This window comes from Muntiacus reevesi, chromosome 3 (genome assembly GCF_963930625.1).
Source record: "Muntiacus reevesi chromosome 3, mMunRee1.1, whole genome shotgun sequence".
In the NCBI taxonomy this organism is placed as follows: Eukaryota; Metazoa; Chordata; class Mammalia; order Artiodactyla; family Cervidae; genus Muntiacus; species Muntiacus reevesi.
In genome coordinates this window covers 30,418,566-30,438,624 of record NC_089251.1, presented here as the reverse complement: position 1 = coordinate 30,438,624, position 20,059 = coordinate 30,418,566, and the positions used below count along the sequence as shown (strand labels likewise).

Sequence of the window (20,059 nt, the reverse complement as noted above, 5' to 3'; positions counted from 1 at the left end):
CCTGAGATCTGAAGTCATCTGCCAACTAAATGCCTAACCTGGACATCCCAGGAGTCTCCAACTCAGTGTCCTAGACACGTCCCCTCACTGAGGTCCCCACCTCAACTTGCTGACCACACAGTCCCTCTAAAATTCCATTCACCTTTTTGACACCATGTGGGCCTCTTGAGCCAATAAACCATCTAAGGAGAAGGCAGACCTTCAAAGGATTATTCCGCAAGTAATCATTGAGGTAATTTCAGTCATCTTACAAAGAAACACAGTAGAAATAATATAAGACTGTTGCTTTTATTATGTCTTGACCACCAGTCTGTAAGCCATGTTAGACCCTGTCAGAACTAATTAGCCACATCAAAACTAATACAGAACTAATGTCACAGTTCTGATACCAGACGGACCCATTAATACACGTTAATCCACAGTTAATCCCTTACCTGAAATATTTGGGGCCAGATGTTTTTCAGAATACAGAATATAATTCAAATGCTGTGTATTACATGATACCCCAGCAAAGCCTGGGCAGCACTGATAACTAACATGTTCAGAGTCTGAAGGGAAGTTAATGAATAATCATTAGACATAGACTTAATTCGTACATCTCTTCAGTTTAAGTCAGGCTTTGCCATCAAATGAGTAATGAAAAAAGCATTAGGCTTTCAGAGTTTTTCACATTTTGTGATTATGAATGAGGGACCATGAACCCAGGAAGCCAGACAACAGTGGTCTACTGGTGGGCCAGCCCATTTCCAAGCAACCACACAAAGATGCATTCTCTATCCTTTTACCTTCAGGAATGTAGAATCACTTCAGAATGAGATGAGTGCATTTTCCTACATGCTGACATCATTGTTTTATTGTTTTATCCTGTGATAGGGGATTCACTGCTTTCAGCAGATTTTTCAGAAAGATCAGTGACCCCAAAAATATAATGAATGGTTGCAGCAAATTAACACACTTATCAAAGGTGCAGCCAGTTTATACTGGAGAGTTCACCTGGATTACTGGGAGGAAGTAGGGAGGCACCCTTACACCTCCCCCAGACCCAGCCAGAGAGCCAGCAGAGACCCACAGTGCAGGGCACTTGGTCCATGTAGTACTTGGCCCACCCTCTTGTCCCTGAGTCACATGTCTCCCCAAGAACTCATGGGCCCCTGAGCCTCTCAAGGGTGAACAACTGTCTTGCTCACTGTTGTATTCCCAGCACCCAGCACCTGGGCTGGTGGGGCAGGTGGAAGACATAAGACATTCCACATGACACAGCCCCTCTCCTCCAGATTCTGGAGAACACCCCAGAGAATCACGTAGACCACTCCTCTCTGAAGCTGGCCCTCGAGCGGGCAGAGGAGCTCTGCTCTCAAGTGAATGAAGGCGTTCGGGAGAAGGAAAATTCAGACCGACTGGAGTGGATCCAGACACATGTGCAGTGCGACGGGCTCGCAGAGGTGAGGGCTTCAGGCCTGAGCTGGGTGCCGCCTGGCAAGCTCTGGGTGGGAAACCAGGTTCATGCCTTCTCCCAGTGTAGACAGTCTACGCCTCAGCTCAGCCCATACAGACTCAGCATCCTGCCCACTTCTTGGGTTGTCACTGTCCTTTCTCATAGAGAGATTTATGTTTTGTGTTCTTTGAATTCAGCTGGTACAATCAGTGTTCTGTGGGTTTCTAAGTAATCTTTCTCACTGTGCCAGTCTGAACTCTGAAGAGAAATAAGTGTAAGGCGCGTCTGTGTGAAGGTAAATGATTACAGCCACATTCCCACTGGAGAGGTCTGCCGCCCCTCCCGCAGGCCCAGGACCTTGCCAGGGGTGCTGGGACTTGCAAAGTGACACCTTCTTCTCTCTTTAAGCAACTGGTTTTCAACTCCCTCACCAACTGCCTGGGGCCCCGGAAGCTCCTGCACAGCGGAAAGCTGTACAAGACCAAGAGCAACAAGGAGCTGCATGGCTTCCTCTTCAACGACTTCCTGCTTCTCACCTACATGGTCAAGCAGTTCGCGGTCTCCTCAGCCTCCGAGAAGCTTTTCAGCTCGAAGTCCAACGCTCAGTTCAAGATGTATAAGACGGTAAGTGTCCTGGCAGTAGCACCAGGCACATAATGAGGTGTTTCCTCTCCCTTCAGGGCCTACTTCCTTCCTGGCCTGGGCCCTTCCCATCCTCAGGGGACTCTTCACCCGCCTCCAGATAGCTCACACCTCCATGTCATTCCCAGGGAGGAAGCCAAGAGTGTGGGCCTTTACCGCCCTCTGACAGCCTCTGTAGATCCCAGCTGTGGATTCCAGCTTCTTCCCCAGCAAACACAACGGGCAGTCCCACCTCCGTCCACATTCAGCATCGGGTCTCTCTGAGAAACCGAGGCTGATGCAAAAGGCCGAGTGTCAGGGCCTGTGGAGAGACCCTGTCACGTGAGCTCTGTGCTCCTGTCCCCACTCTAGTAACAGCTGGTAACCACAGATATTTACTTTCCTGAAACAGGAGGGAGTTTCTTTTCTCCTGGGTAAAATACTCTGGAAGCTAGAGCCCTCTCCACTGCTCAGCAAGACTCTTCGGAACAGACAAGGCTCTGGATATAGGTGGGTGGAGGGTTCCGACCCATTTCACAGCCTGTGTTTTGGCCCTTATTCTTTCAGCCCATTTTCCTGAATGAAGCCTTGGTGAAACTGCCCACAGACCCTTCCAGCGATGAGCCTGTCTTCCACATCTCTCACATTGATCGGGTCTACACCCTTCGAACAGACAACATTAACGAGAGGTGAGTCTCGACCACATGTATGACCGGCCTTGAGGCCCAGGAGAAAGCCTGACCTCTCCCCCTGCCATAACCCACCTCCAGTCTGTACTCCCACCCTACTAATCCCTGCCTCTGCCAATCCCACTGGCAGGCCTGGGTTTAGATGGCCTGGTGAACACAAACACCTCTAACGCTTCTCTGCTTCTGGTCTGTCCTGGGTCTTCTGAAGCGGGAGACCAACACCTCACTTCCTGCCGCGACCCTTCAGGGGCGGCCTGTGCTCCCTCGCCTGCTGAGGCCCTCCTTTCCCGTCCCAGCACCGCACAGGCCCCTGCACTACAGCCGGGACGCTGCCCTCCACCACTGCCCTCTGCTGGGAGCCTTCCTCCCTCCCTGCCCAGCCAGCCGCGTGCCCTCCCCTCTGGTGCAGCTGCTCCTCTGCGGGACCAGAGCCTGTCATTCGCCATGCTCAGCTGTCACTGCATCTTCCATCTCCCTGTGCCCAGCACCTGACAAGTGCCTGGTGCCACCAAGAACTGTCTAGAAATTCTCAGCTTGATCCTCATTGAGCAAACGAGCCCTTCAGTTGAATTCACGCTAGGTCTAGGGTTAGGAAGCTCTCAGAGACAAGTGCGGAGCTCTGGGGCTTTCAGTGACCCTGAGGGAGATGTGTGAGGGCTGCGCTCTGCTTCTCCTCCAGGACGGCCTGGGTCCAGAAGATCAAGGCGGCATCTGAGCAGTACATCGACACGGAGAAGAAGAAGCGGGAGAAGGCCTATCAAGGTAGTCGGTGGTGCCCTGGAGGGCTGCAGTTCACCACACCAGGGTGCCCTGGGGACTGGGTGGGGTCCCAACTTCAGAGTCCAGCCTGCACAGAGGGACTAAACAGGGACAGCCTGAAAGACCAGACTTGCTGCCCACTACGTCCTCCACAGCATTTCAAAACTCCTGGGGGCCTCCTGAGCCCCGCCACTGCCTGCTACACAGATGGGGGTTGTCCAGGACAAGCCCTGGGATGCCCCTGTGGCACAGAGTCTCTGCCCCTCCTCCCTGCATACTTATTCTTCACTTCTGTTTCCAGGCCGAAGGGTCTGACCTTCACATAACCAGCCCCACCTCCTCTTGGTCCCTTTTCCTCCATCAGCTTCACCTCTGTGAAGATTCCCATCAACTCCTCCGCACCCTGCTCCTCCTCTCTGGCCCAGCCTGTACTATGGCCCCTCCTGGGGACCCACCCATCCTCCCTCTCCCGACACCCGGTTGGGGACCTTGAGTCTCCCCCTCTCCCTCACTTGCTGTCCCCTCACCCTGTGCAGGCAGTCTGCTCATGTGACCAGCGACCACCCCCCACCCACGACAGCAGGAAACTGGTCCCTCCCTCCCCAGGCCCCCATGACACCCCAGAGGCTCCTCCCAGCACTGTCTTCTTTCTTCCTCTCGCTCCTAGCCCTGCTTCCTTCCCCTGTACCCCGTGAGTCCTGCCCTGGCTCTGAGCCTCCCCAGCTCATGTCACCATGCTTCTGTGGTGGTTTCAGTGGCTGCGGCCGGCCTGCTCTCTCCAGCCGGCCTGCTCTCTCCAACCCATGCTCTCCGGACACGCCTGCTGCACCCCTCCCGTGGGATTAATTCACCCCCCCCCCCAGAAGTAGCTCCTCCAGAGACACTCGGGGGACCGCTCTTGTCCTCGGCCATGCACTGGAAACGTGCCCCCTGACACCCCCGCCTCCAGGCCTCTCTAGTCAGCTGCCAAGTCCCACATGTTCTCTCTATGGTCCTCTCTATGGTTCTCTGTCTGGTCCTGTCCTCTCATGGTGGCAGAGCCCTGGTAAGACCCCCAGTCTCCCACCAGGCTGTGGCACGAGGCCCTTCCCTGACCAGTCCTCCCACTTGTGTTCCTGGCTGCTGGAGTTGCAGCTCTTTATGTTTTTTTATTCAGGTTTCCCTTATTTTGTTACATACTCCTGAAAGGTATGTGTAAATTGGCTTCTGCTAACTGAATCCTATTTTAATGGTACTTTAAAGTCTTGCTATTGAAAAACCAATGATTGAAGCTTTTCAGAAGGCATATAATGATCTCTTAATTGGTGAAAAATAAATCAAGTTTTTCTTTATTAGTTTTGCTTCACAGCAATATCTGTATGTACGTTTATGCACTCTCCATGTGTTCAATTCTTAGACATTTATTGATTACTTACTCTGTGCCAGGCCCTGTGCTAGGCTTAACTGAGTCTGCAAATGAATACAGCCCAGCCCCGCCTTCAAGGAGACTGAATGCAAGGGCCTCCTGGGCGGGAGGGCACACACAGGGGATGAGTTGCTTCTCACAAGAAAGTTCTACTTGCCCTGAATTTTGAAAAGTCAGGAGCTCACCAAGCAGCTTTCCTTTAGTTTTTAAACCCCTAGGAGCAAACCCCTAGGAGCAAACCCAGCTTAATTATCTTTACATTTACCAAGAAAATCTGAGTTCACTAACTCATTTCTCCCCATATTAAAAGTGTCTTTGAGTACCTCCTTAAATAGAATAAGTAAAAGTTATAAGCTAAAGTGTTTACATGTAATTGGAATTATGATGAGTGGTTAAGAAAGTAGACTTTGGTGTCTGACGTTTTAAGTTTTAAAACGTCATTTAGAGACTCTGTGACATAAACATGTTACAGTCATTTCTAAGACTCCGTTTCCTCATATATGACAATGGCAGTTATAAAGAGCTACCTTGTAGAGTAAACATTGCAGTTTAAATAATATAACTTATTTAAATGCCTAACACAAAGTAAGTATCCAATAAATGGTAGCTGCTTCTAAGTGCTGAATAAATATAATATGATCTTATGAATATCACTACTTGCCAGGCAGTTGAGGGGTTAACACAAGGATGAATTTAAAAAACCTGCACTCCACCATGGCTTCTGGAAGAGGGGATGGACTGACCCAGAATTGCAAACCGGGCAGCCTATATGATACACGGTGAGCCTGGACCTGTGTGTTTAAGAGTGCATCGGCTACCCACGGGCAGAGAATGGCCGCCAGGTGCCCTAGCAGGTGACACAGCCTGGGCGGAGGCCCAGAGCAGCTCCATGCTGGTCTGCCAGTTTTGGCTCAGGTGGCAGGCATGGCTGGGGAGTGCTGGGGCTGGTTAGAAAGGCAGACTGTATCTACAGCTTAGTGCCATAGCTACACTGTGTTCTCAGAGAAGAAATTAACGTCACTCATCTTCCTCTTTTGTAGCTCGATCTCAGAAGTCTTCAGGCATCGGGCGTCTGATGGTGCATGTCATTGAAGCTACAGAACTGAAAGCCTGTAAACCAAACGGTAAATGCTTCTTTCATTCAACAGATGTGGTAACAAACCCGCTCTTTGCTGATGACTCTTCTGTACACTGAATAATGGGACACTTTTTAAAAGTCAGTATTTCCAGTGCCCCTAAAATGGTTATTGGGTCAAAATTATTCTTCCTCTATTTTCCCAGAGGGTATTGATGCCTCCTTCCTTGGTGCTTCTGAGTGGAGAAAGCAGGAAGCAGGGGGAACTGACACCTGCTCGTGGGGAGTGGCCCTGCTCAAGCCCACACAGTTGGTTCCTCCCCAAGTTTATGATGCTCTCACCATTGGGAATGGAGACCACAGGCCATGGTCTATAGAGAAACATCACATCCGCTTCTGCTCGAGGAAGGCCCGTCCATCACATGCCACATGTTTTGTTTGTTTTCATTCAGGAAAGAGCAATCCATACTGTGAAATCAGCATGGGCTCCCAGAGCTACACCACTAGAACCCTCCAGGACACACTAAATCCCAAATGGAATTTTAACTGCCAGTTCTTCATTAAGGACCTCTATCAGGATGTGCTGTGTCTTACTATGTTCGACAGAGATCAGTTTTCACCAGACGGTAAAGTATAACTCAGGGAGGGGTATGAAGGTTCCCACACACGAGGATCCGGGGTCTGGAATGCCTGAGGGCAGTGATACAACCCATGGCCCTCAGAGCTCTCAGTGGCCACAGGTGGGGCCCCTTCTCAGGGGCAAGGGGTGCATGGCCTCAGGAGTGTGTCAAGTCTCCCACTCTGTTGCCCCTGCTTACCTAATGGAAACTCTGTGCTCCTGGCACCTGCCGAACGGGTGAGACACTCCCTGACCAACGAGGCTTGGGGTCCCCAGAGGCAGCTTCCTTCACACAGACCCCTTGTTCTGCACATATCCGTCCACTCGGTCTCCAACAGCCATTAATCAAAAGGAGTTACTTGTTTTGGATGCAAATATTTTATGAATCCTGCTTCAGACACTCCTCCCGGGATAGTTTTTTTAACAGTTTTTTAAAGAAGACTTTTGACACTCGTGTCTGTTCACTAGATTTCCTGGGTCGCACTGAAGTTCCAGTGGCAAAAATTCGAACAGAACAGGAAAGCAAAGGCCCTACAACCCGCCGACTCCTGCTGCACGAGGTCCCCACCGGGGAGGTCTGGGTCCGCTTTGACCTGCAGCTTTTTGAGCAGAAAACTCTCCTGTAGGGGCCTCAGGGATCTGCCCACTGGGCTGGGGCCAGAGAAGACAAGCGGTGCTGCCCCTGAGCCGGAGGAGCGTCATGCAGCTTCATCCATCACAAGGCCATGCGCGCTGGGGCCTCTGTTTTACTGCACACTAAATTGCTCGCAATCTATGCAAACATGGTCTTTCCTAGAAATAAACCAAACCCCATAGCACAGTGCCTTGTATTAGTGTTAACATGTTCGGCTGTGTTTGGATGCCAAAGTTTCCATTTTCAGGGCTATACAAAGTATTATGTGGAAATGAGGCATCAGACCACCAGACGTTACCACTTGGTTGAATGTGTCCACTGTGGGTGGTTTGGGTGACGCTGTAACCATTCCACACCGTGTGGCCCCCGCTGGGTCATAGCCACTCAGGAGGAGAAGGATTGGAAAGAAATGCTGCAGCCTCAGCCTGGGAACAGCCTGCTATGGAAACAGTGTCCACTCGTGCACTGGAACAGAAACTTGAGCTTTTTATTCCTGACTAGATGTTATCATTCTCTGCTGAGACAATAGAGTTGAAATCTAAGGGAGAAAGCTTGATCTACTTTAAATACTGTGAACTCTTAATGATGCGGAAAATATTTTTCAACTTTAACTTTCTGAAGTATAAATTATTTATGTAAATCCCTTGTTTTGCGTTATGTCATAGGACATGCATCTTTAAGCTTTATCATTGCCAATATGTACAGAAAGAGAATAAAAATTTAAGTTTATGAATGTAACTTCAAAGCCTGACTGATTTACTGTCTATGTGAAAGGCCTTTTTAAAAGGTGATTTCAGGGACTGCTTGTAACGAAACCAAATTTCCTTTCTGCAACAGTAAGAAACACCCAGGACAGAATGTGCAGAGGGAGCAGGCAGGAGCCCCAGAGCCTCGCCTTGGCTGCCACTGACTTACTCTGTGACTCTGGTCAACATACCTACTGTTTCTAGGGTTTGGTTTCTTTGACAGCTGAGTCTCTAGGAGCTACACTGTCCCCTTTTAATCTCCTCTGCTTGCCTTGCTGAGTAGAAACCTCAGGGGGAACTCAGCTGTGAAGGGAATGCACAAGTATTAAGGATCACCAGCAGGCCCGTCCAGCTCCAAAGCACCTCTCTCTCCCGCTGCTCCCCATCCTATTGGAGCCACATCCACAGCCATTTACTTGACTTCTGGATTCTGAAGTATAAAATCTGTCCTGAACATTGATAACAAAGAAGCCCTTATACATTAAATCCCTGGGTTACTGACTACAGCCCGGAAAAGAGCTGCCTTTTGGAAGGAGTCATGCGGGGCTGCAGGAGCCCTGCCTGATTTCTCAGGGAGCATGTCTTCTCTGGCAGCTGAAAGAAAGGGTTCAGATGTGCCTCCATCATAGCCCCTGTTTTCTGCCTAAACATAATCACGGACAAAGAAAAACTGGACAACATAATTCAGAATATTCAAGTGAAAAAAATCCATCATTCCAGTACTGATCCTGGGCACTGATTGGCTAAAAGAAATATGCCCCAGTGTCAAAGGAAGAGATACTCAGTACCTGAACCCAGACAACTGGTTATGTTGCTTACTTTAGGGAAAGCTGGGCTGGTCAGGCTCAGCCACACCAAGCAAAGCAAACTGCTGATCTTTACAGGGTTCTGGGAGTCGAGCGTGTTGGATCAGAAGGCAGGTGTGGGTTGATATCCAGCCAACTTTCAAATCTTAAGGCTGCCACTGATGGGTCAGGCAGGTGTAAAAGCTGTGACCACAGCTATAGGATAATTCTATAGCTGGGACTATGAGATTTTTATCACTGTGATGAATTGTGGCTGGTGCCATGTTCTAGTCAGATTTAGGACACAAAAGCCTGCAGGAGGTGAGTCAGACGACTATGACATCACAGAAGAATAGTTAATGTCAGTACTTCCAGCAACTCCAGTTGCCCCTGTTGACCAAGAAACACAGCTCTGCTCCTTAAGAAATCATGTTCTCGCCTGATAAAAAGGAGCCTGATTTTCTGAAAGGTGAGGAAGGGAGGGTGCACCCTGAGATTACCTACACTTCTGGGGAAGGACTGGGCACACACTGGAGGAATGCCCAGCAAGCCCCTCCTGTGCCCTTTGGGATCACGGTACCCTGCAGACGAGTGAGATAGCTGCGCCCTCTGAAAGGGGACCCAGGATCTGAGCAGCCTGATTGACATCACACAGTCCAAGTGGCTTCGAGGAGAGCGTGTGCCCTGGGGAATGAGTGTGTGCTTTGGCACCTGAGGGACTAGACCTGGGCTAGAGAACACTGCCACCTTCAAACTGCGCAGCTGACCTTGAGCGAGTTACTGAACCTCTGAACTTCACGTAATGGGTATTACCTTGCTGGGAAAACTTAAATGCATACAAAGTACACAGTTCCTGATTCACAACCAGAGCTCGATAAACTGTAACTGTTATTAGTTGGATATTCCTTGCAATATTCCACTTCTGGAGAGAAGAAATGTTGGCAGCATTTTAACTGCAGACACTGCAAACCATTTATTACAAATGGCCTCTTGTGGAGCACGGTTCCCGGCCGCCTCACCTGTCTCCCAGCTGCAGGGCAGCCAGGTGCTGCCCCAGGACCTCTGCGGTCATCACTCTTCTGTCCACAGGCTGTGACCTGCACCTCTGCTGGCCTTCTCCTGCCGCCCAGGAGCGGGGTCTGTGCTGTCCAGTTCCTAAAGCCTGTGGGAGAAGAGAAGAATTGGATGAGGGGTGGGGAAGGACAGGAAGGAATTTCCCGGTTCATCCCAGCTGACATCTTCCAGGCAGCTTTGGGGGATAGGCTGAGCTCTCAGCTGTGCCCTGGGGCTGTGAGCTCTGGGCAGGAAATCTGCACACGGAACTCCCCTTCCTGTCTATGCCTTTTATATATCTTATCTATCACTTTGCCCTAATTTTTTAAGTATAAATTTCATTTCAAAAGATTCCCACCTATTGTGACTAAACTATGGAGAACAAAAATCTGGTCTAGTTTGGATATAATAAGTAGTGAATGGTAGGAAAATGAAAGGAGAGCAAAAACTCAGAAAAAAAGAGCTGAGGAAACCTTAGAGGGCGGATCCCCTCTGAGCAGGTGGTCTCTCACCTTATGAAGGGCACAGTCTCTCCCCAAACAGTGGGGTCCAGGGCCCCACAACCTGCCCCTTTGCTGAGTGTCTTCGCCCAAGGCTGTCCTGTGGAAGGAGGCCCATCTCTGCAACAGAACTGAGCTCGAGGAGACCCCACCACTTCCTCTGTGTGAAATAGGCCCTCCTCTGCCGCCTCTTTTTCATCCCCTTCTTTGACCACCGCCTGCTCTGCCCTTGGAGTCTCTCTGAGAGGGAGGGGTCTGTCAGTGATCTCTGGCGGGTGTTACACAACTGTACCATCCCCACCACCTGCACCACCCCCGCAATCTCTGCTCACCAGGCCCTTCTCATGCCTTTTACTCTCCTGGCTGATCTTCGAGGAATAAAACCGCCTTTCAAAAACAGTTGGATTTACATCACTAGTCATTTTCACTTTATAAGGTGGAAATTTCTCTTCTGCACAGACAAGCTTTTCAGGACTGTAAAGAATAGTAGAAGAAAATGATCTCAATTCAGTATAAATAGAATTGTACCATTCAATAATTGTCTGAAAATTAAGTTAGTGAACTCAGCACTCACTTTATGAAAATGAGAGACTAAGAAAACATCACTTGGTGGCTGTCGATCAGTCTGCCCCCCCCCCCCCCCACACCCCTGCCGGCTCCATCCTTAGGCAGTGAGTCATGTGATCTGCGGCTGTAGCTGAGGCCTGAGACCCAGAGCCTCAGGCCCTAGAGTTGTAACTGGGACAGAGGAGCTCCAGGTGGCCTCAGAGGGCTCAAACCAGAAAGGCAGAACCAGGGCATCCATTTTCCAGCACATGCACAAGAAAGCAGAGAAAGAAAGACGAAGCAGGTTCACAAAGAGAAGCTATGATAGATGCCACACATCCATCATCCATAAGTCCCACAGAGGCAAGGAGTGACTGTGGCACCTTAAGCAGCCTGGCTATCTTTCTGACTGCCGTGGTCTGACTGTTTATGTCCCCTCACAATCCATATGTTGAAACCCCACCCCCAAAGTGATGGTATTAGGATGTGGGGCCTTTGGGGGTGATTAGGTCATGAGGGCAGACCCTCCTGAATGGGATTAATGACCTTGTGAAACAGGCCTAAGAGAGTTCCCTCTCCCTTTCCACCCGTGAGAAGATCCAGTGTCTGAATCAGGAAGCCAGTCCTCACCTGACTCTGAATCTGCCAACACCTTGATCTTGAACTTCCCTGCCTCTACCACTGAGAGAAATATATTTCTGTCATTTATAAGCCACCCACTCTTAGCTCCTCTTATCTCAGCCTGAACAGATGGAGACACTGACTGTGGCTTCCATGAGAGATGAGTGCTTCCTAACATACCCAGGCCTCCTTCCCTTTTTTTTCAAGTTGAGAAGGACTCAGCTTTTTGTGATCAAACTGTCTCTGACTAACAAAGCTACCTCACTCAAGTCTTTTTATTACTTTATTGAATAGCAACTGGAGGCGCCCGCAGGTGCATCCTCTCAGAAGGTCTCCCAGGGCTGTCTCCATCCCTGCCTGGGAAGCCAAGGCCTCTCTAGGGAAATCACCTCTGCCTCCACTCCTCCATTCATTCGTTCATCCCACAAGTACTGATTCCTCATCTGCTATCTTTCAGCTAAGTGCTGGGAACACCAAGATACATTAGCAACCCCTGCCCTAAGGGAGCTTGCTGCAGAAAGAAGAGGCAGGAAGGGCAGCAGGGGAACAACCAGGTGATAATCCTCCAACTGCTGACTTGATCCAAATATTTCTGTGCTTTGTCATTTTTCTTTAGAGAGAGGGGATTTTTTAGACAAAGCCAGAAAAGGTAGCACGGCCCAGAGAGCACCTTATGTGCTAATTGGGCTGGACGTTATTGGAATGGTTATGGGAATCTATTGAAGGGTTTTCAGTTCAGGAGGTTGATCACTTTGAAGAGATTCCTCTGGCTGTGAGGCGGAGAGTCCATAGGAAGAGACAGACTCAAAGGCAGAATATCAACTAAAGAAATATGACTGTCTATAAAGGCTGAGGAGCCAGAGAGGGGAGATGAGGAAATAAAGCAATATAAAGGCTTTGTCTTGCTAGGGGATGAGGAGTTATAATTATTGATGTTTAAATAAAAATATTCGTTAAAATTTGTAAAGAAACCATGAAACCAGAAATAGAACACAAAACTTTCAAATCACAAGAAAGCAGAAACAAAGTAGTGTTGTTCATTCCAGCAAAACTCAGGATGGGGGATAAAAAGGAAACACCAAGAGAACATGACAGACATGACAGGGCTGCTTCTTTCTTTTTTTTTCTTTTTTTCTGTAGAAAGTTTGCAAAGGCCAATGCTCCTACTGCAACAACTTGAGAGAAAATAAAAAAAATTGACCCCCTCCCAGTCCCACAAAATTCCTATTTTAAAGTCACTGGACAGCAGTGGAACAAATCTTCCAGAGAGGAGACAGTCCTTTCAGAGGGAGCTGTCAATCTCTGGCTACCTTCTCTCCTGGGAACTTTGGTCAACATCAGGTAGCAGGGACTGATTCCTCCATGCTCCCAGCATATCCTTGGCAGATTTTCCCTCCCAGGCCTGGCGCTGTTCTGGAAAGTGGGTAGTTAACCTTGTTCTGAACAAACCCCCTCCCTGGGGATGGGGGAAAGTCAAACCAGGGCACTGGAAATAGGTTCCCCCATCGGGAGTGGAGATCCTCCAGGCCCTGAGGATCTCCACAGCCTTCCTCAAAACTCATCTGAAAAGGAACAAAATAAAATGCTTGAACTGTAAAAATAAAACAATTGAAAATAAAAACTCAGTGAATGGATTTAACAACAGATGGTTAGATACAACTGAAGAGATAAAGAGTAAAAATACCTAGAATTAAATTTGGAGCAACTTGGAAATAACAAGAAAGGGTAAGAGACAGGGAGGTTACAGTGAGAAAATCTAAAATATGTTTAACTGGAATTCCAGAAAGAAAACAGAGAATATGGCAGAGGTATCAAAGAGAAAAATGAATGAAAACTTCCCAGAACTGACTGAAGACATCACTTTACAGATACAAAAAGATCCATAAATGCCAAGTAGATTAAAAAAAAAAAAAAATCCACACCTAGGGACATCATAGAAAACTACTGAAAATCAAAGACAACAAGAAAATGTTAAAAGCATCCAGAGAAAAAGATAACTGTCTCCAAAAGAACAACAGTAGGATGGGCAATTTTAAGAGCAAAAGACAGGGATATATGTTGAAAGAAAGTGTCTGCCAACCTAACATTCTTAATCCTGTGAGAACAGCCTTTAAAAATGAAAGTAAAACCTTGAAAAGGCCACCTGCTGTGTGACTCCAACTGTATGACATACCGTACAAGGCCAAACTCCGGACACAGCAAAAAGACCTTTACCTGCATTTGTTATGAGTTTTGCTTCCCACAGGCTTCGCAGACTCTTTGGGCCTCTCCTTTGAAACCATGCTGTGGAGACTGAACGTGAACTGGGGCAGACTGGCATACTGCCTGGCCTTCTCTAGCTCTTTAAATTCTTTTAAGGTACATCGTTTTCCTACAGGAAGATAAAAATCTAAATCAACACCCTTAAGGTCAGCTCCAGTCACCCTTGGGGTAGGAGAACACTCAAGAATTGAAGTCTCTAAAGATGAAGTGATCACAAAGTACCTGTTGTGTACTGAAAAATAGCTCTCTGCTCTTCATCTATCTCTTGTTGTCTTCTAAACAGAGGATCACAGAATAGTGGCACCACAACCTGCGAGAAAATGACTCTCTGAGGATTTTGTTTTAAATCTATCCGAAGCATTCGAGTGTGGCCAAAGCAGATGAGAACAAGGACCCAGGGGTAATATCATGCAGAGCAAGGGAAGCATAAATGCCACCCACCTCACCCAAGAATATTTCACTGAGCCTTAAGTGGCTGAATGGAGCAAGGGCCACCCAAAGAGAAGACACACACTCCTGTTAAGAGTTCTACAGTATCAATGCATCAGTCAACAAGTATCTGCTGATGCAACTGCAGGGGTGGCTGGCTCCCAGTGGGGTCCTGTATTCAGGAATCTCTCAGTCTAGAACAGACAAGTCAAGGATGACTACCTCATCGTGAGAGGCATCAGCTTGGCTGCTTTCAATTCAGTTCAGTCGCTCAGTCATGTCCGACTCTGCGACTCCATGAATCGCAGCACGCCAGGCCTCCCTGTCCATCACCAACTCCCAGAGTTCACTCAAACTCATCTCCATTGAGTCGGTGATGCCATCCAGCCATCTCATCCTCTGTCATCCCCTTCTCCTCCTGCCCCCAATCCCTCCCAGCATCAGGGTCTTTTCCAATGAGTCAGCTCTTCGCATCAGGTGGCCAAAGTATTGGAGTTTCAGCCTCAGCATTAGTCCTTCCAATGAACACCCAGGACTGATCTCATTTAGGATGGACTGGTTGGATCTCCTTGCAGTCCAAGGGACTCTTAAGAGTCTTCTCCAACACCATAGTTCAAAAGCATCAATTTTTCGGTGCTCAGCTTTCTTCACAGTCCAACTCTCACATCCATACATGACCACTGGAAAAACCATAGCCTTGACTAGACAAACCTTTGTTGGCAAAGTAATATCTCTGCTTTTTAATATGCTATCTAGGTTGGTCATAACTTTCCTTCCAAGGAGTAAGCATCTTTTAATTTCATGGCTGCAATCACCATCTGCAGTGATTTTGGAGCCTAAAAAAATAGTCTGACACTGCTCCCACTGTTTCCCCATCTATTTGCCCTGAAGTGATGGGACCAGATGCCATGATCTTAGTTTTCTGAATGTGGAGTTTTAAGCCAACTCTTTCACTCTCCTCTTTCACTTTCATCAAGAGGCTTTTTAGTTCCTTTTCACTTTCGGCCATAAGGGTGGTGTCATCTGCATATCTGAGGTTATTGATATTTCTCTTGGCAATCTTGATTCCAGCTTGTGCTTCTTCCAGCCCAGCGTTTCTCATGATGTACTCTGCATATAAGGTAAATAAGCAGGGTGACCATATACAGCCTTGACGTACTCCTTTTCCTATTTGGAACCAGTCTGTTGGTCCATGTCCAGTTCTAACTGTTGCTTCCTGACCTGCATATAGGTTTCTCAAGAGGTGGGTCAGGTGGTCTGGTATTCCCATCTCTTTCAGAATTTTCCACAGTTTATTGTGATCCACACAGTCAAAGGCTTTGCCATAGTCAATAAAGCAGAAATAGATGTTTTTCTGGAATTCTCTTGCTTTAGGAGCACAAAAAGAAAGAAAGTGAAGTCGCTCAGTCGTGTCCGACTCTTTGTGACCCCATGGACTGTAGCCTACGAGGCTCTTCCGTCCGTGGGATTTTCCAGGCAGGAGTACAGGAGTGGGTTGCCATTTCCTTTTCCAGGGTATCTTCCCAACCCAGGGATCAAACCCAGGTCTCCTGCGTTGCAGGCAGACGCTTTACCGTCTGAGCTCCCAAGGAAGCCCTGGAAGCACAAGGCAGAGCTCTAAGCCGGCTTGGGAGGAAGGGCACTCCTTGAGGGCTGACCACTGGTCTCTAAGGGCCTGTGAGAACTGCAGGGCAGGAGAATGGTACATGCTGAGGTCAAGTGCCAGCTACAGAGGCCACGGAGGACGGTGGTTTTCTCCCTCTCTCCACATCCTGAGTATAGGCTTTAGACGGAAGAACTATTCCCCCTTTTTACTTCCCCACACACTTGATCTTGACCCAATGCTATTTGCAAGGACAACTGCCACTGAATGAGGAGACAGCATAATGACTCCCCAACAGAATACTCACTGAGTCCCCCAGAGCCAGAAAGACCTTCCTATCTTCACAACCATGACCTGCCTTAGTTTTTGGGGAGAAGCAAAAATAAACCACTTTCCTCTTCAGAGATCAGGTGGCCACTTCTGCTACGCAAGAGTAAAACACGTGAAACCTACATCTCAAAATGTTAATACCTATATTGTCAGTGTGAAATGTGAAGATGCATTACAAGCTCAACTACTGGCTCCTGGACAGCCTTTTCTGCATCCCTCCTTCCACCTCTTCTATGAAGGCGCTCTCCCTGTGCTGGTTCTGTGACACTCCTGTCACATTCACTGTCCACTTACCTTCCCCAACCTCCTGGGCTTCCAGTTTGCTGAATGTGAGTGGATAGAGGAAACAAGGAATGAATGAATTATCACACACACGCATGTGCCTTTTTCACAATGTTCATTCCCAAGTGGTCAAAATGACTTTGGGTTCTTAATCGAAAACTCAGGGGAAATGCTTTTGTGGATTTTTTTTTAAGTGAATGCAGAATAACTGTAAGACTTCTAAAACAATCAGGTTTTCCCCAACCCCAGATCTTCTAAGAATAAATAGATAATAATAGGTAATGTACTTACCTTTCCATAATTTGGGTCCTTTTTTGTCATATAAAAAGGGTTGTATACTTCAGGATCATAAAAGTCTCCAAATATAATTTCCTTTAAACAAAAAAGTACACTTAAGAGCAAAGCACTACATACAAGTGTGTTTTTGCAAGATTCAGAAAAGCGGAATACTTTCTTCCATTTTTTATATAAAATCATAAATTCAAAGGGTTCAGAGAAACCTTAGAAGTAATCTGGACTGCAGTGAGAGTCCACCACCTTCTGGAAGAAGTAATCATCCAGCTTTAGTCTCAAGTCACCCACTAGCCTTATTTGAGGAACTTCTGCTTCATTAGGGCTTCCCTGGTAGCTCAGCTGGTAAAGAATCCACCTGCAATGCAGGAGATCCCGGCTCGATTTCAGGAAGTTCCCCTGGAGAAGGGATAGGCTACCCACTCCAGTACTCTCGGGCTTCCCTGGTGGTTTAGATGGTAATGAATCTGCCTGCAATGCGGGAGACCCTGGGTTTGATCTCTGGTTTGGAAAGATCCCCTGGAGAGGGCATGGCAACCCACTGCAGTATTCATGCCTGGAGAATCCTCATGGACAGAAGGGCCTGGTGGGCTACTGTCTGTGGGGTCGCGAAGAGTCAGACACAACGGAGCAGCTAAGCACGGCACAGCTCTGCTCCATGAGGCAGATGCCCCCTTGGTCCTTCTATCCACTAGGAAGCTTGTCCTTAGAACAGAGCTGAAGTCTGCCTTGTCACCGCCAGTTCTCCCCATGAAGCAACACAAAGTACATCTACTCTTCATCCACATGTCAGCCTTTTACAATATATACTTAAAGATGTCATTTCCCCTCGTGTCATCTCTTCCCTAGGCTAAACATGCTATATATTTTTTTCCAATTTTCCTCCTGTGAAGTGTTGTCAAGCCTCCACTCTTTTCTAAAGGTTCTGTAACTGGCGACTGTCCGTGGGTAGACAGGCTGGACCCATTTCCCACTCAGAGCACTGCCTCTCAATACTGCCTAAAAGCTTGGATGATTTCTTGGAAGCCAGCTCACATGGCTGACTCACATCGAATTTACTGTCATTTTAAATCACTTGTCTTCAACACATGGTTTTTCTAAGGCATGGCTTTCCCACCATATGCTTGTGCAATCACATTTTTGCACATACTTGTAAGACTTTGCACTTTGTTTCAAAGTGACCTGGATTTACCCTTGAGCTCTGCCTCTTAGGGTGCTTAGGAAGAAGTATTTAATGCACAACATCCAGAAATTTTGCTCATTAAATATAATTAAATCTCTAATATTCCAGTCACATTACTCTAGATCTCTGCTGAATATGTGGAAATTTAGGTGGGCCTCAATTTCAAAAGAGGGTCCTGATCTCAAAGTTAAACAGAGAAAAATCTTCCATAGAAGAAGCCAAAATTTGTTCTTATTTAATAAAACTGAAGAACAGAGGATAGAAACTGGTGGTCCCTTCACCTAATGGTTGCTAATTCAATAGCCATGGAGTCCCCTTCTCCTTCACCCACAATGTACTGAAGACTGGAAAGCCACACACACCTGCCCAGCTCTGCTTTTAGCTAGGACTTCTGATGTGACTTGGTTTATGGACAATGACCGGTAGGGGGAAATCTGCTAGGAGCTTCTGAGGACTTTTTGCTTCCTGATCAAAGGATGAGATGTAAGAAAGGGTCCCCAGACATCATTTCTTATCCTTTCTTCCTGCCTAATACCCAGAGCTATAAGAAACCAAACATGCTTACAAATGTGAGGATGATGGGCATAGACTGAAAATACTCAGAATATCAGAACAGGAAAAAAACAAAACAAAACTGGGTTATTAATGACATTGTTAGACTGCCAGAACCCACCATAAGACCACCAACCCCTCCATTTCTTATTGAGTAACCAATAAATGTTCTTATGGTTTAAGCCCCTGTTACATTATTAACAATCACCGAAAAGCATGCCTGATAAATCTAGTTCCAAATAAACACTTCTGTTCCCTCTACCTTAAACTTTGAATTTAAAAATGCAGTAGGCTGTTTTACAGTTTCATGAATTCATCTTAGATACAAAAACAAATTTGAGAATCGGCATAATCAATGAAAATAACAGTCCAAATTTTCAAATAATATTTCATTTTAAAAAACTCTCAGTACCATTTTATTTGTGTGCTTTAAAAAATATTCAAAATTCTCTTGCTTTGTTTTCTCCAACGCTTTATATGAAATTACTTTTTCCATAATTCTCTGCTGAAGAGGCTTTGCGACGTTTTCAGTCCATTTTTTATGCAACAGCTCTTTTCTTCTTTCCTTAAAAGCATCCAGATGCTGAAAATACGCATCCAATCTCTAATGAAGTGATACAAACAAGGAAAAAAAACAAGTTACTAAGAGGTTTTACATTTATTTTAATCTGAATAAGTTGGGGGGGACATTTGTTCCCACTCCTAAGCTTTCAGCACATTCAGGCTGCAAAGTCATAGAATAAGATAATCAAAGAACAGAATAAAGTTCAGAAAGAGAACCTGAGAGCATAGAGCATGCAGAACCCACAGAAAGCTCCACACAATAGTGCCTCCAGACCAAACCACATCCAAACCCTAACTCAGGAAACTGTGCTTCTTTTCAGGATTCAAAGCATTCCCTGGTCACCATTCCTCATCTCCAGCCTTTATCATCAGTAAAGTCTGTGATAAAAGTGGTAGAGAAATAAGAGCACCAGACTTGATTCAACACCTCTCTCTCTGAGGGTAAACCCACCTTCATCTTTTGAGACTCATATGATAATATATATGTGAACCTCCTTTATAAACTATGTCACAGTACAAATGTTCAAGTATTATATATCAAATTCCAATCTCTCTCATTGAGATGAAAACCTCCTTAAATTTATTAATTCCATAGTGACGATCAGTACTGATTGGTCATTACCCTTAACTACTAATTCATTTCTCATGGCTTTATAGCTCCCCACTGTGATGTGGGACCATAAGAGAGAGAGCTAAGCTCTAGGAAAAAATTCTATTCAGTACCAGGGGAGTAGTTAGAACAATCTCTCAGATTCCTTAAGGATAAATCTGGGAAACCTGACCTCTTAGTGATCCTGCAAGGAGAGAGCACCAGCTCGGATCTATGTAGCATCAATGGGTGATTCAAGGGAGGCTCATTCTCCCAGAAAAAATGACTCTCTCTGACATGGTAACATCCTCTTTGCCACAATGCTCTATATCACTCGTGCTTATCTAGAATGCACTTAGAATCCACTCTGTAGCCAATTCTTACCTTTGCAATACAATTTTCTCTAAATAATATTGCATATACAGCTTCATCAATGTCTTCTCTGGCTAATGCCTAAAATTATAGAATTAAATATTAAGTTGCAGA

General features: G+C 46.8%; 2 protein-coding genes across 3 annotated transcripts in view; one reads left to right on the top strand and one right to left on the bottom strand.

Annotated features, from left to right (window-relative positions):
• The window catches only part of ITSN2 (intersectin 2), a 119,652-nt gene extending 111,224 nt beyond the window's left edge, over nucleotides 1-8,428 (top strand). For both annotated transcript variants that reach the window (XM_065928660.1, XM_065928658.1), the window contains exons 33-39: nucleotides 1,275-1,442; nucleotides 1,844-2,059; nucleotides 2,624-2,745; nucleotides 3,425-3,507; nucleotides 5,950-6,033; nucleotides 6,437-6,610; nucleotides 7,072-8,428. In XM_065928660.1, coding sequence (XP_065784732.1) covers nucleotides 1,275-1,442; nucleotides 1,844-2,059; nucleotides 2,624-2,745; nucleotides 3,425-3,507; nucleotides 5,950-6,033; nucleotides 6,437-6,610; nucleotides 7,072-7,229 — 1,005 coding nt within the window. In that variant the 3' untranslated portion in view covers nucleotides 7,230-8,428. The remainder of the gene's footprint in view (nucleotides 1-1,274; nucleotides 1,443-1,843; nucleotides 2,060-2,623; nucleotides 2,746-3,424; nucleotides 3,508-5,949; nucleotides 6,034-6,436; nucleotides 6,611-7,071) is intronic.
• Nucleotides 1-20,059, bottom strand: part of LOC136163875 (protein FAM228A-like) — a 50,171-nt gene that overhangs the window by 920 nt on the left and 29,192 nt on the right. Inside the window, exons 6-11 of the mRNA XM_065928662.1 lie at nucleotides 18,833-19,024; nucleotides 16,686-16,766; nucleotides 13,973-14,060; nucleotides 13,703-13,859; nucleotides 10,654-10,795; nucleotides 9,788-9,930 (exon numbers count right to left, since the gene is read on the bottom strand). Of these exons, the coding sequence (XP_065784734.1) occupies nucleotides 9,788-9,930; nucleotides 10,654-10,795; nucleotides 13,703-13,859; nucleotides 13,973-14,060; nucleotides 16,686-16,766; nucleotides 18,833-19,024 (803 nt within the window). The remainder of the gene's footprint in view (nucleotides 1-9,787; nucleotides 9,931-10,653; nucleotides 10,796-13,702; nucleotides 13,860-13,972; nucleotides 14,061-16,685; nucleotides 16,767-18,832; nucleotides 19,025-20,059) is intronic.